At 38.1% G+C, this 13,886-nt stretch overlaps 1 protein-coding gene across 2 annotated transcripts in view; it reads right to left on the bottom strand.

Moving 5' to 3' along the window:
• Nucleotides 1–13,886, bottom strand: part of TMTC2 (transmembrane O-mannosyltransferase targeting cadherins 2) — a 438,609-nt gene that overhangs the window by 64,614 nt on the left and 360,109 nt on the right. For both annotated transcript variants that reach the window (XM_045082958.1, XM_045082959.1), the window contains one exon: nucleotides 12,262–12,376. In XM_045082958.1, coding sequence (XP_044938893.1) covers nucleotides 12,262–12,376 — 115 coding nt within the window. The remainder of the gene's footprint in view (nucleotides 1–12,261; nucleotides 12,377–13,886) is intronic.

Raw genomic sequence — 13,886 nt, 5'->3', positions numbered from 1 at the left:
GAGGAAAATAAAAGGCAGGGAGGTAGGAAATTAGAGTAACTTAATACTACAAAGAAGTTAAGTTACTTTGAAGCAAAATCAACCAATAGATGTCTAACATGGAAAGCATAGCAAACATTAATATTCATCTTTATGGATACCCAAATTCATCAGGTAGACACGGATCAAAGAGAAACTGAGGAATTCGCTAGATGACATGCCTTTAAAATAATAATCAATAAAACTAAAAAAAAAAAAAAAAGTTTTTCTCCCCCAAAATGTTCATTTTTAAAGTCTTCTTTGTCTTTAGTGGTTTAATTTCCAAGGGAAATATCTAGTTTAGAAGGCTTAGTTTCTTAACCTAGGAGTAGAATTGATATTCTAATGAAATAGAAAAAAAGTAGAGTTTATTAGATTTGTCATATAACTGTGAAAATTAATTTTCACTCTAGGACAGTAGGGGAAAGAGTATGTCAATTCTACCCACTGAATGTTCATTTACTATTCTTGTTTTATTTTCTAGATGAGAGAAAACTCATGATGGACTGTCCATGTCCACTTTACAGGGTATGCTGTATTTTATACTCGCCTGCAAGAAGCATCACGGGAGTGCTTAATACATCTTCATTGCAAAAATGATGGAATCATTAATCAATATTTGAAAACTAAGGAAATTAACAATATTCTGTTAGTTGCTTAGGGGATTCTTGAACTCTCAAGAACCTCAACCACTGAATTGTTAGCACAGACCGCAGGACTCAGGTTGCCAAAACTATCAGGATAGAATTTATTTAGAGAAACTAATGAATAATTTTTCCTGAATATCCCTATCCTTTCTTTCTTCACTATCTCTTCTCTGAGACAGAAAACTTCTAAACCCTCTACCTATGTGTCACTTACAAAATAGCAGGAATTGATTACTCCATGTTCCAAAAACACCATGAAGTAAGTGCTATTACTATTCCCATTTTACAGATGGTTAAAATGAGGTTTAGAGGGGCTCCTGGGTGGCTCAGTGGGTTAAAGCCTCTGCCTTCGGCTCAGGTCATGATCCCAGGGTCCTGGGATCGAGCCTCGCATCGGGCTGTCTGCTCCGCGGATAGCCTGCTTCCTCCTCTCTCTCTTTCTACCTGCCTCTCTGCCTACTTGTGATCTCTGTCTGTCAAATAAATAAATAAAATCTTTTAAAAAAAAATGAGGTTTAGAGAGGTTGACAACTCCCCCAAGGTTACATAGCTGGAAAATGAGAGATCTGGGTCACAGACTCCACAGCTAAGTATCTGAACCACAGGATCTTGCTGATATCTTTGTATATACTAAGATACTGTCAAACGATATGGGATACATTGTTTGGTGGCAGTTTACCCCAACGATTTCTACATCAAATACTAAGAAAGGAAGAAAACATGCCTTTGGATTATAATGTTTAAAAGCCACAATTTAGGGGCACCTGGGTGGCTCAGTGGGTTAAGCTTCTGCCTTCGGCTCAGGTCATGATCTCAGGGTCCTGGGATTGAGCCCAGCATCCGGCTCTCTGCTCAGCAGGGAGCCTGCTTCCACCTCTCTCTCTGCCTGCCTCTCTCTCTGTCAAATAAATAACATCTTAAAAAAAAAAAAAAAGCCACAATTTAAGTGTAAGAGATGAGATCTGTAAAGGGAAGAATGCGGAGGATGTTTGCAATAACAGGTTTTACTTCCCGCCCACCTCCATCCCCCATATTGATAAAAGTGCCCTTCACTAGACTAAATCGAGCAGATGATAGTTTTTTAAGAACAGAATGAAATACACTATTGTGGTTTGCATCGTGTACACCAAAAAGGGGGAAAGGGAGGAACTGAGAGGAAAGGCAAAGAAATAGGGAATGAGTGAGAGTGAGAAGAGTGCTGGATACTCACTTCCTTACCCCACCATCTCCTGTTTTTAGGGAAGAGTCACAATTAGGTTTGGAGGGCAACCATAAGTTTCCCATGTGTCCAAGTAGAAGACTCAGAAAGTGGGTAAAGGGGAAAAGCAGTTGGCCTTGCCAAGAAATCTCCCAGGCCAGATGTAGACAACCTTGTGTTTTGACCAAGACACACTTTACAAAGCCAGAAATGGGATAATGAGTTATACAAATTATTCATACCAGGAAGCTGCACTGGGTCCAGATGGGTGACTACTCCCATCTAACATGCCACCCTTAGGAGTCAACATAAAGTTATGTCTCATATCATCTACACCAACAATAGACTTATGAAGCAGAGATGCAGATGGGGGCTCTTATCTCATTGCCAACTCCTGCTGGTCATATACATAGGGCCCTCCCTGTCTTCACCCCTTCCGCGGCATCTCAGGACCAGGAAAGGTAAGGAAGTAGAAAAAGCCTCCAGTATAAACTGGACTGTGATGTAAACCTTGGATTCCCAAGAAATTACTGAATTGTGCTATCTTAAAAAAAGTCTTCATTTTTTATTTATTTTATGTTTTTAAAAGATTTTACTTATTTATGTATTTATCAGAGAAATAGAGAGAGAAAGCACACAAGGAGGGGGGATGGCAGGCAGAGGGAGAAGGAGGTTACTGCTGAGCAAGGAGCCCGATGCAGGACTCGATCCCAGGACCCTGGAATCAGGACCTGAGTCAAAGACAGATGCTTAACTGACTGTGCAACTCAGGCATCCCTAAAAGTCTTTAAATTCAGTCCTTATGCTATCCCAAAAAAGGTGTGTTTAGAGTGAAAACAGGAATGAAAGTCACAAACAAATGTTATTATCTCATTACTACAGAATTCCATTTTGTACCTGGGACTATGAAACTTTTAACTGTTAAAAATATAGAAATATATTTCATATATCTAATTCCCCTCCCTGGCATTATTTTATAATAGAAAAGTATCTTTTGGAACACAGGTTTATGGCCCAAATTCTTAAAAGAAAAGATATATCTAGGAAATTTGGGAATCAATGATATTGTGAAGTAACAACTTAATACACTCTATGAAATGTTTGAGGGAGTGTGATTAAGAGAATCATTTATATTTAAATACATTTGAACACATTCTGTGAAAATTAACGTTGCTAAGGTTGCTCTAATTTGCAAAAGACTACAATTATTAGCAACTGTAAATTGTCAATTTTATATTAAAAATAAAAATGAAAAAATTATTTCTGCTAGTGGTGCCGCTGCCTTCGCTAGAAGACGAGTCATCGGGCTCTCTGCTCTAGCAAGCTGTAAATCCTCTCTCTCTGTCACTTGTGATTTCTCTCTGTCAAATAAATAAATAAAATCTATAATATGAAAAAATTATTTCATATTGATAGTAACTACTGTTTGACTCATATAAAAGACAATATTTTATTAAAGTCTTAGTAATTATTCTAAGATAACTTATAGGCTTTCTTTTCCCCCGCTCCTTCCTCTTCCTCCCCTTCTCCTTCTGCTCCTCATTCGTCCTTCTCCTCCATCTTCTTTTTCTTTCTTTTTTTAAAGATTTTATTTATTTGAGAGAGAGAGAGCGCGCACGCATGAAAGGCAGAGGGGCAGAGGGAGAAGCTGGTTCTCTGATGAGCAGAGGGCTTGATGTGGGACTTGATCCCGGGAGTCCAGGATCATTACCTGAGCCGAAGGCAGTTCCTTAACCAACTGAGCCACCCTGGTGCCTTTTTTTTTTTTTTTAAATATTTTATTTATTTATTTGACACAGAGAGATCACAAGTAGGCAGAGAGGCAGGCAGAGAGAGAGGAGGAAGTAGGCTCCCTGCTGAGCAGAGAGCCTGATGTGGGGCTCGATCCCAGGACCCTGGGATCATGACCTGTGCCGAAGGCAGAGGCTTTAACCCACTGAGCCATCCAGGCGCCCCCCATCTTCTTATTCTAACTAGAAAGCTGTCTGTATAACATGAAAGTAAAATGAACAGTAGCTGAGTTTTCCCGGGTTCTTGCTAACAGCTAAACTGAAGTGTAGCTTAAGTTACTCAAAGCAGCACTAAATTTTAATTCTAATTGATAAATGTATACTAGGAATAGAAGTAGAATTGAGATAAACAAGGACATAAAAATGTGTGGAAAATCTTAAAAGGGCAAAGCTAGGGTCACACACATATATAAAAACAATGAAGTAGAAAAGATCCTTACAATGAAAGTCCTAGAAGATATTGTTTATGACCACCAAGCCATCTTAAGTGAAAACCTCTCTCTCAATACATCAAAAGTAGCTTCATGATCTGTTGGTATCCATCTCAGTTCTAAACATAAAAGTTGGTGAGGTAAAGCAGAAATGTAGAAGTAACAGAGGAAAACACTAGGCTGATGGTGTAATTTCACAAAGGATTCCTCTGAGTTAGAAACTTCTAGGTGCCCCATGAGAGTGTGAGCTCATTCTTTCATGGCCTCGAATCTTTCAGGGCTGCTAAGGACAGGTTAAGCCAATGTCTAAATAGAGTACAGAATGAAATGTACTGGGAAAATTGAAAGGGAGGAAATATTTATTGGCAATGCCAATTATTATAGTGTTCATATACAGTAAATAACTCTTTATGTTCAGCTGGTAATGCTTGGGTGGGAGAAAGAGTTCGGCGGCGGGGGGGGGGGTGTGGAAATAAGAGAGGCAAGATAGAACTTGCTTGCGGGGGTAATCAAGAACACACACTCTAAGTATCACTTGGGACTTGTCAGAAGTGTAAAACCTTAGGCATCACCCAAACATACTAAATCAGAAGATGCGTTTTAACAAGATCCCCAGGTGATCCACATACACATTACCGTTGGAGAGGCACTGGGTTGGAAGACACTCACCTTTAACCTCATCTATCACTGCCCTTTGCTTTAAAGACCTTACAACCCATTAAAACCTAGTTGAAATAAGCCTCCTTTGGGCCAAATTTGAAACTAATAGACAATTTATAATTTAAAAAAACCCAATGACTTTTTGAGGGGTTTTAGGTAATTTTGGAAGTATTAAAAAAGAAAGGCCTAGAGAGCTTAGGGGGAAAAATATATATATCCAACTTGGGTGCGTGTGTGTGTGTGTGTGTGTGTGTGTTTGTGTACACATGTGTGTACACTACCAATCTACCTTGAGAAATAATCTGATTCGGTTCCTTTTTCCCTTAAGAATTTACATTTTAAGTCACTTCCAATGGAATTTATAAAGAAATTAGTATATTTAAATTCTTGATTTTAATATATTTAATTATGTAAGATGTGTCAAGCACAGAAACTTAAAGATAACAATTTTTTTTTTTTTCATATGTTCATTCTGCTCTCTAGAAGTCAGGGCAGCAACGGGAACCAGTTGGTGAAGTACAGTTTTGCTTTCTTTACTACCTTAGGGAGCAATGACAACCTGGGTTCTTAGCCCTGGAAAAACCATATAAGTTCACGCTTAGCTCAGCTATAAGTGTGTCCTTTGTCAGACACTGTACCATTCTAAAAACTTAATATCCCCTTGAGAGCACAAATGTCACATTCTCCCTCCTATGAATGTACATCTATTTTCTAAAATTTATCATAAAGAGGTAATTTAATAATATTGGAAGGATCTTACTATTTAGGCTTTACACATTTGATAACCTATTGCTCTATAAATCCTTTCTCCAACAAAACATTCGAGAATCACAGCCTCTGGGTAGTCACCCAGTTAGGAAGACACGAGGGAGCCAATGTGACACAGTGAAAACAGTATTATACTTGGCCAGAATACACTAAACTCAAATGTCAGCTTTACCAATGGTGGGAGATATGGACTCTCTTTAAAACTCAGTATCTTCATATATAAAATGGGAATACTATTGTCCATGTCACATATATGCAGATATAATAAAGAGAATGACAGATATGAAATGCAAAATAATAGTACCAGACAGATAGATACTTAAATAAATGTGACTTTGTTCTTCCCTTAGTCTGTAAATGGATTAAAACATTTTTTTTTTTTTCCTGCCAAAGCCCATGAATGCCATGAATCAGGTAAGGTTTGTTTTTAGTGACTCTGAAATTCCTACTGGTATCAAGGATCTTTCTGCTCTTTCTAGCTTCTAGTTCTAGGAGACCACTGAATAAATTCATCTGTACAAAATGCTTCTAACAGAATAATTGATTCAATACTTTCTTCTTAAAACTCTATAGCTATAAGTCAATTGAGTTCTAGCATTTTGAATTCCTTTGATATTTTCCTTTGATGATAACTGATGTTCTTTTTTATAATACTCTCATCCGGAAGCATCCAGTACTTTTCCCATTTTATTTGAAGTACTAACAATGTCATCACATATAGTTTAATGTTCATCATGGGAGGCCACTCAACATCTGTGATCACCCTCTCTAAAAATATATTTAGTAGTTAGCTGCAATGTGGATCCCACCTTCCCAAGAAAGACACAAGCCAGAAATTCTCTCTTCTTCCAAAGTTTATAGTAGCTGAGATTCCAGCACATGACTCACATTCGACCAATCAGATGCAACCTCAAGGGAATGGAAGCCAGAAGTAAGCCTAAGAGGGAGGCAGCAGGGTCCAAGAGAATCATCCAAAGAATGTGACTCTGCTTGGTTCCTTGTGGGTGACGGTGGTGGAGCTCGGGCCTTTAGAAGCTGCTAACTCCCAGGGAGAGCCAGATAGATGGTCGGGTATTATTTCTGACCATAAAGAGTGTTTTCAAGCCCAAGACTGAAAGTGTGGCTGCAGAACACTCTTTCATAAATCCTGTTCCTGCTTTAACTGGCAAAAGCATATTCTTTAGTTTACAACTAAACAGTGTGACCCATTCATGAGACAAGTTTAGGAGCAGATGCATTTTCAGCAGTTTTGCTTTCAATACAATCACTGAAGGCCTTCAATCTAGCTTCGAAATTTCCACTATTTGTTGACAGCTGCTTATGTGTTCCATGATTGCCATCAGAAATTTCCTATTTATACTAACATTTATTTATACAAGACCAAGTGAAACTATATATATATGTATAAATGCTAAATATAACTACATACACATATACAGCATATAATTATATATACTTATTTACAGATATACAAATAAAACTACATATACATACTATATACCCACCACATATATACTTACATGTATATATACATACTTGTATACTATATATAATTATACTAACAATATGTAATTGTTAGTGTGTATAAAATATTCTCATTTTATCCTCTAATCATTTATCCTTTCAGTCATCATTTTGATACCTTTAGTACTTTACATTGAATTCTGAGAAGAGATCTATAACTTCTATTTAAATTCTCAGTCTCTCAATTGTGCCCTGACTCCACTGTAATTATAAACTCAGAAATCCTGTTAATCTCTTAGGAATCTTTTCTAATGTCATATTGTTCCTCTTCCAAAGTACCTATTTCATTTTCCCAGATGTATTCTGTGCCAGAGCTAGGGTAGGTTACATTGTTGTAGCAGAAACATATCCTACCCTCCTACACTGTTGGTGGGAATGCAAGCTGGTGCAGCCACTCTGGAAAACAGCATGGAGGTTTCTCAAAATGTTGAAAATAGAACTGCCCTATGACCCAGCAATTGCACTATTGGGCATTTACCCTAAAGATACAAACGTAGTGATCCAAAGGGGCACGTGCACCCGAATGTTTATAGCAGCAATGTCCACAATAGCCAAACTATGGAAAGAACCTAGATGCCCATCAACAGATGAATGGATCAAGAAGATGTGGTATATATACACAATGGAATACTATGCAGCCATCAAAAGAAATGAAATCTTGCCATTTGCGACAACATGGATGAAACTAGAGCGTATCATGCTCAGCGAAATAAGTCAAGCAGAGAAAGACAACTATCATATGATCTCCCTGATATGAGGAAGTGGTGGTGCAACATGGGGGCTTAAGTGGGTAGGAGAAGAATCAATGAAACAAGATGGGATTGGGAGGGAGACAAACCATAAGTGACTCTTAATCTCACAAAACAAACTGAGGGTTGCTGGGGGGAGGGGGTTTGGGAGAAGGGGGTGGGATTATGGACATTGGGGAGGGTATGTGCTATGGTGAGTGCTGTGAAGTGTGTAAACCTGGTGATTCACAGACCTGTACCCCTGGGGATAAAAATATAGGTTTATAAAAAATTAAAAAAAGAAAAAAAAAAGAAACATATCCTAAACCTCAGTGAATCAGGACAATATTTCTCGCTTCCTTACTCAGGGTGGGTGAGTAGGAAGGTTTGTCCCCATTTGGTAACCTCGGGATCTATTTTCACAATTTTCAAGTCAGAAAAGGGGACAAGTACTGATTCTTACAGCTTTGGTAAAGTGACATACGTGGGGTACCTGGGTGGCTCAGTGGGTGAAAGCCTCTGCCTTTGGCTCAGGTCATGATCCCAGGGCCCTGGGATTGAGCCCCGTATCGGGCTCTCTGCTCAGTGGGGAGTCTGCTTCCTCCTCTCTCTCTGCCTGCCTCTCTGCCTACTTGTGATCTCTGTTGGTCAAATAAATAAATAAAATCTTTAAAAATAGAAAAAGTAAAAAAAAATTTAAAAAAAGAAGTGACATACGTCATGTTCATGCATATTCCACAATTCAACCAAGAACCATGAAGTTCTTCAACTTGGAGGAAGGCAGAAAAGTACAATCCTATTACATGTGTTGTAGGTGGAGATCGGACATATTTGGTGAACAGCGCTGATACTTCCACACCACATAGTGTTCTTGTGAATCACCTTGATAACAGGAATTAGGGATGTTCTAAGTGGCTCTTAGGTTTTAACTAAATCTCACTGCCCAAACGAGGGCTCCTTACTTGGATACACCTGATTTGTCATTCTTACCTGAACTGCCAATTTGAAATCCAGTATTTCCAAACTTTCTATGTGCTGATTCTATAGAGAAAGATCATTATCCACAACTGAGAGTTGAAATGGATCTGTTAGAAATTTCTCAAATTTTAAGCCTCTTGAAGTTCACAGTAAGATAAAAATTTGTCCCTTTGTGGCTAGCCCCAGGAACTTGCCTCTTCCAGTTTGGTCTCATTTAGGTGGTATGACTTTTTTTTTTTTTTTTTTTTTGGTGATGAGTAGTTTTTCCTCATTGATAGATTCTTTCTTTGGAATTAGCTAAGGAAAGGGGAAGTCAAATGTATATGTTCAAACCATTTCTTGAACTATGACATTTCCTAAATTGCTGATTTTGGATATAAGGGTAGCCATTAATCCAGCTAACCTAGACACAACCAGGGAGACATCTATTCTTTCCCTCATACTCTTTACCTCATCAAGCCCTGTCAATTTTATATCCTAAGTATCTTGCAAAAGAAGAGAGTTCTGAGGGAAGACTATCAAAGTCAATTTATAATAGTTTGGTATCCCCAGAGGAAAATATGTAATAATAAATAAGCAAGATCTTGCCAGCTATGGATTTTGATGAGGTTGCTTTCAAAGCAAAGCAAGTAAACTTTCTTACTCCTTTCAGCAAAGTCCTCAATGCTCTTGGGGAATAAGGGAAGAGGTTGAGCACTTGCACAGTAAGTGCTCAAGAAATACCTGAATTTAATAAAGTCAAGAAACAGAAAAACTAAGTGAAAACGTTCATGGGGGCTGCCACCAAGTGGAATAGGATATAGTCAGGCTGCTGCGGTCATAATGGCAATCAGTATTAGGAAAGCGCTGACTGACTGCACATTAATGAGGAATGCAGACTGCAGAAAGCTAGAAAGAAGGTTCTGAAAAATAAACCCTGAAGATTTCCACACTGCCAATGTATAACAAAAATTTTCCGCTGGTTTCTAGCACTATGGTAACTAAGAAAAAGTTGGAAGTGATATATTCAACAAGGACCTTATTTGTATCTTTCTCATAATGGGTTTTCATTGGCAGACCTTGAAGTTCAGATACTGATTTAGTATGTAGCAAAATACCTTGTTGAGGAAAGTATCTATTAAGATTAAGATGCATTAGCCTGTAGAAACTTGTGCATATCCTTCCTTGTAAATGGTTTACTGTGACTAAAAGCACAGTGTTTTATTCCTGAAGAAGAGACAGCCCTCTCCGTATAACAGCACCTACGCCTGTCATGCAAATGAAGGTGTCTTTTTAAAAATTATCTTTGCATTGAAGGTCCATGAGATTGGCTATAGTTTACTTTTTTAAAGATTTTATTTATTTCTCCCACTGAGCAGGGAGCCTGATGCAGGGCTCAATCTCAGGACCCTGAGATCAAGACCTGAACTGAAGGCAGATACTTAATAACTAAGCCACCCAGGCACCCCTGCCTTTAGTTCATTTTATAAATATACCATCAGTTGATTGAATGCTGGTTTCTCTTTATAGATATCAGTTTTAGGAATGCAAAAGTTTAAATGTGGAGTGAGCACATTCAACTAAAACCTCACAGTATACTTCCTTCTCAAACAGGCTTTGAATTCCTTATTTAAAACTTATAAAAAGCTGGGACGCCTGGTGGCTCACTTGGGTAAGCATCTGCCTTTGGCTCAGGTCAAGATCCCAGGCTCCTGGGATCAAGCCCCACATTGGGCTCCCTGTTCTGTTGGAAGTCTGCTTCTCCATCTCCCTGCTGCTCCCATTGCTTGTTCTCTCTCTGTGTCTCTAACAAATAAATAAAATCTTAAAAAAAAAAATTATAAAAAGCTAGGGAAGGGGCGCCTGGGTGGCTCAGTGGGTTAAGCCGCTGCCTTCGGCTCAGGTCATGATCTCAAGGTCCTGGGATCGAGTCCCGCATCGGGCTCTCTGCTCAGCAGGGAGCCTGCTTCCTCCTCCTCTCTCTCTGCCTGCCTCTCTGCCTACTTGTAATCTCTCTCTGTCAAATAAATAAATAAATCTTAAAAAAAAAAAAAAGCTAGGTAGGAAGCCATGTGGTTCTAAAAGGACAACACAAAGGATGCTTGTGGTATTGGAAATCGTCTATACTCTGACTAGGGTGATGGATACACAAACCTACATAAGTGTGATGAAAAAGCACAGAACTCAATACACACACACACACACACACACACACACACAGAGGTATGAGTAGAACTGGGGAAACACAATAAGACCAATGGATTGTATCACTATCAATATCCTGCTTTTGATACCTCACTGTCATTCTACATAGATCACCATTGGGGAAAGTGAATAAATGGTACAGGGGATCTCTCCATATTATTTCTTACAACTGCATATAAATCTAAAAGCATCTCAAAAAAGTAAACAAAACTACTTTTCTTGAAAAGTAGTGTTAAAGCTATTGAACTGTGAAGCCATTCCTCTGGTATTTTTTTTCCCTTGTAAGAATAATCTACATAATTACAAACCTATTCCTAGAGCCAAACACAGAGCCCATAGTGTGGATGTCAGTTTATGAAGCATTTAGGTGAAGATTTAATCAAGTGAAATTCACTTAAGAGAATGGGAGAAGGGGTATACATATTGCTAACAGAACAAACAGTCCTTTTAGAAAAACTGTATAAATCATTTGAGTTTCTTAAAACCATCTCCTTTAATCTAAAACACCACTCATGGATGCAGTAACTTTCTTTTTATAGTCACAACAAAAATTGTTGATCTAACTTAATTGTTTTGCTATTATAATAATCAGGCTTCAGACTATCCTTCTGAAAATGGAAGCACTAACAGGTCTACAAAGATACATTGTTTCCATACATAGCAACAATGTTAAATACAGCACCATTTTGAGACTTTGCTAGCCCTTAGGTATATTTGTACTTGACAGTTCTCTCTACCACCAAACATAATAAAGTGCATTCACATGCCATATTCAATATAATTAATATAAAACACAAATACTGAGATGCAATTGACCAATCAACATAATGTTTGTTTCAGACCTTTAAACAGTTATTAATTTTAATTTTTTGATTTTTTTTGAATTTTATAGTGATTTTTGAAAGGAAAGGAAAATGATTCTCGGTAATTTTCAGAGTCCTGAAGGCTTACATCCTCTACATAGTGTGCACATGAACTGTAACTAATAAAATACTCCTGACCGACATTAGCGTGGTAAAACAGCATAACTCACTTCAAGAATGTGGAATAAGGGGCACCTGGGTGGCTCAGTTGGTTAAGCAACTGCCTTCGGCTCAGGTCATGATCCTGGAGTACCAGGATCAAGTCCCACATCGGGATCCCAGCTCCACAGGGAGTCTGCTTCTCCTCTTTCATGCTCTCTTTCACTGTCTCTCTCTCAAATAAATAAATAAAATCTTAAAAAAAAAAAAAAAAAAGAATGTGGAATAAGGGAGTATGACAAGGGACTTAGTCTACCTAATTCCTTTCCCAAAGCTGCAGTGTTGTCTTCTAAGGCACAGGGGCAAAACTCACCTGAGCATGTGTGCAGCACTGAAGACCACATCAAACTCTGTGCTGTCCAATTCAGCGGCTTTCTTTGCCATCTCAGCTGCTTCTATGAGGCGGGCTTCTTCCAGAAGAAACTGACCTGCAAAGTATAAAACCAAGTGAGCTTCAACTGGGAAACTACTGCTCTAATCCTGAGAAAAAAATAAAGTCACTACAGAGAAAAATAGAGTGGTAAACATGATCCGAAGCTAAGATTTATGTGTGCTCCTCATCTACATCTCGCTACTTGGTCCTGTTTTCTATGCCATTACCTTCTTTGCAGGACATCCCAATGCATCTGTCTGGTATATTCACAAAGTTGTTTTTGTTGTTATTTTTTTTTCCCCTTAAAAAACAAATCCTGTATAAACTATTGAACTAAAGATATATTACAATTAAGAGTTGAATTGATTTGTATTATTGGTCATTTAATAATGACCATATGTCTCTGATCCATATGTATAGACAAGGCTATCTATATTGAGATGTATAAACTTGTTATACTTAAGCAGCACTAAAATTATTGGAAGAACATATAAAGGTCCACGGAGCATTTACTTACTCTTAATTAGACTGACTAATAAACATGGAGCAAATATTAACACGTTCACATTTTTGAGATAACTTGAAGGTCAGTTTTGCAAGGTTAGAATTATTCCACACAGAGCCATACTACTCTTTGAAACTATACCTCCAGAACTGGTATGTAGTGTTATCCCCAAAACCCATAACGACAAAAAAAAAAAAATAAAAAAGAATTTGGTCCAAGTTTTGGGGTGCCAGGGTGGCTCCGTGGGTTAAGGCTCTGCCTTCACCTCAGGTCATGATCTCGGGGTCCTGGGATCGAGCCCCCATATTGGGTTCTCTGCTCAGCAGGGAGCCTGCTTCCCTCTCTCTGTCTGCCTACCTCTCTGCCTATTTGTAATCTCTCTCTATCAAATAAATAACTAAAATATTAAAAAAAAAAGAGAGAGAGAACAGGCTGTTTTTCTCTTTATTTTATAGGAGGGGATTTAGTAACAGCAAAAGTAATGATGTTAAGTCCTATCTGAAAAGGAAATTCAAATGAAAACTAAATCAGTGCATAAAAGAGAGATGCTGAAATCATTCATGTAACTTTTGGGCTTGCTGAGTTATGGGCTAATGATTATTTCTTTTTGCTTTGGGTTTCCTGTTTGCTTAAAGTTCAAGATTTTAACAATATGAGAAAAAGTTATAAAAATGATTTGCAAGTCCTGAGCTGCACAGGGAAAAACAAATTTAGAAATGGTAAATGGCGAATCCTCCCTGATGGTGGTGGTTTGAAGGAACCCATTATTTACTGCTTATCTAATTCATATTACAAATTGTCTTCCAAACCAAAGGACTAGTCCTTAAAACACAAGAGGCCATTTTCTGTTTTAAGAATTTATAATAAGCCACAGACTCTGGTCATATATAAACGTCAATTGCAAAGAAATGGTGAGTAACCATAAGCCGACTTTTAAGACCAGGACTTAGAGACATCTTAGCTATTTCTACAAAAAATCGTACATCACTTTCTTAGTCTATCCCCTAACATTCTGTGCCTTTCTCAGGTCTCAAACATAATTGTTAGGTCAGAAAATTAT

This window comes from Mustela putorius, unplaced genomic scaffold, assembly GCF_011764305.1.
Source record: "Mustela putorius furo isolate JIRA1106 unplaced genomic scaffold, ASM1176430v1.1 tig00000640_pilon_pilon_pilon, whole genome shotgun sequence".
Lineage (NCBI taxonomy): Eukaryota > Metazoa > Chordata > Mammalia > Carnivora > Mustelidae > Mustela > Mustela putorius.
Note: the sequence above shows the minus strand (reverse complement) of the source record. Positions and strands in the feature narration are given on the sequence as shown.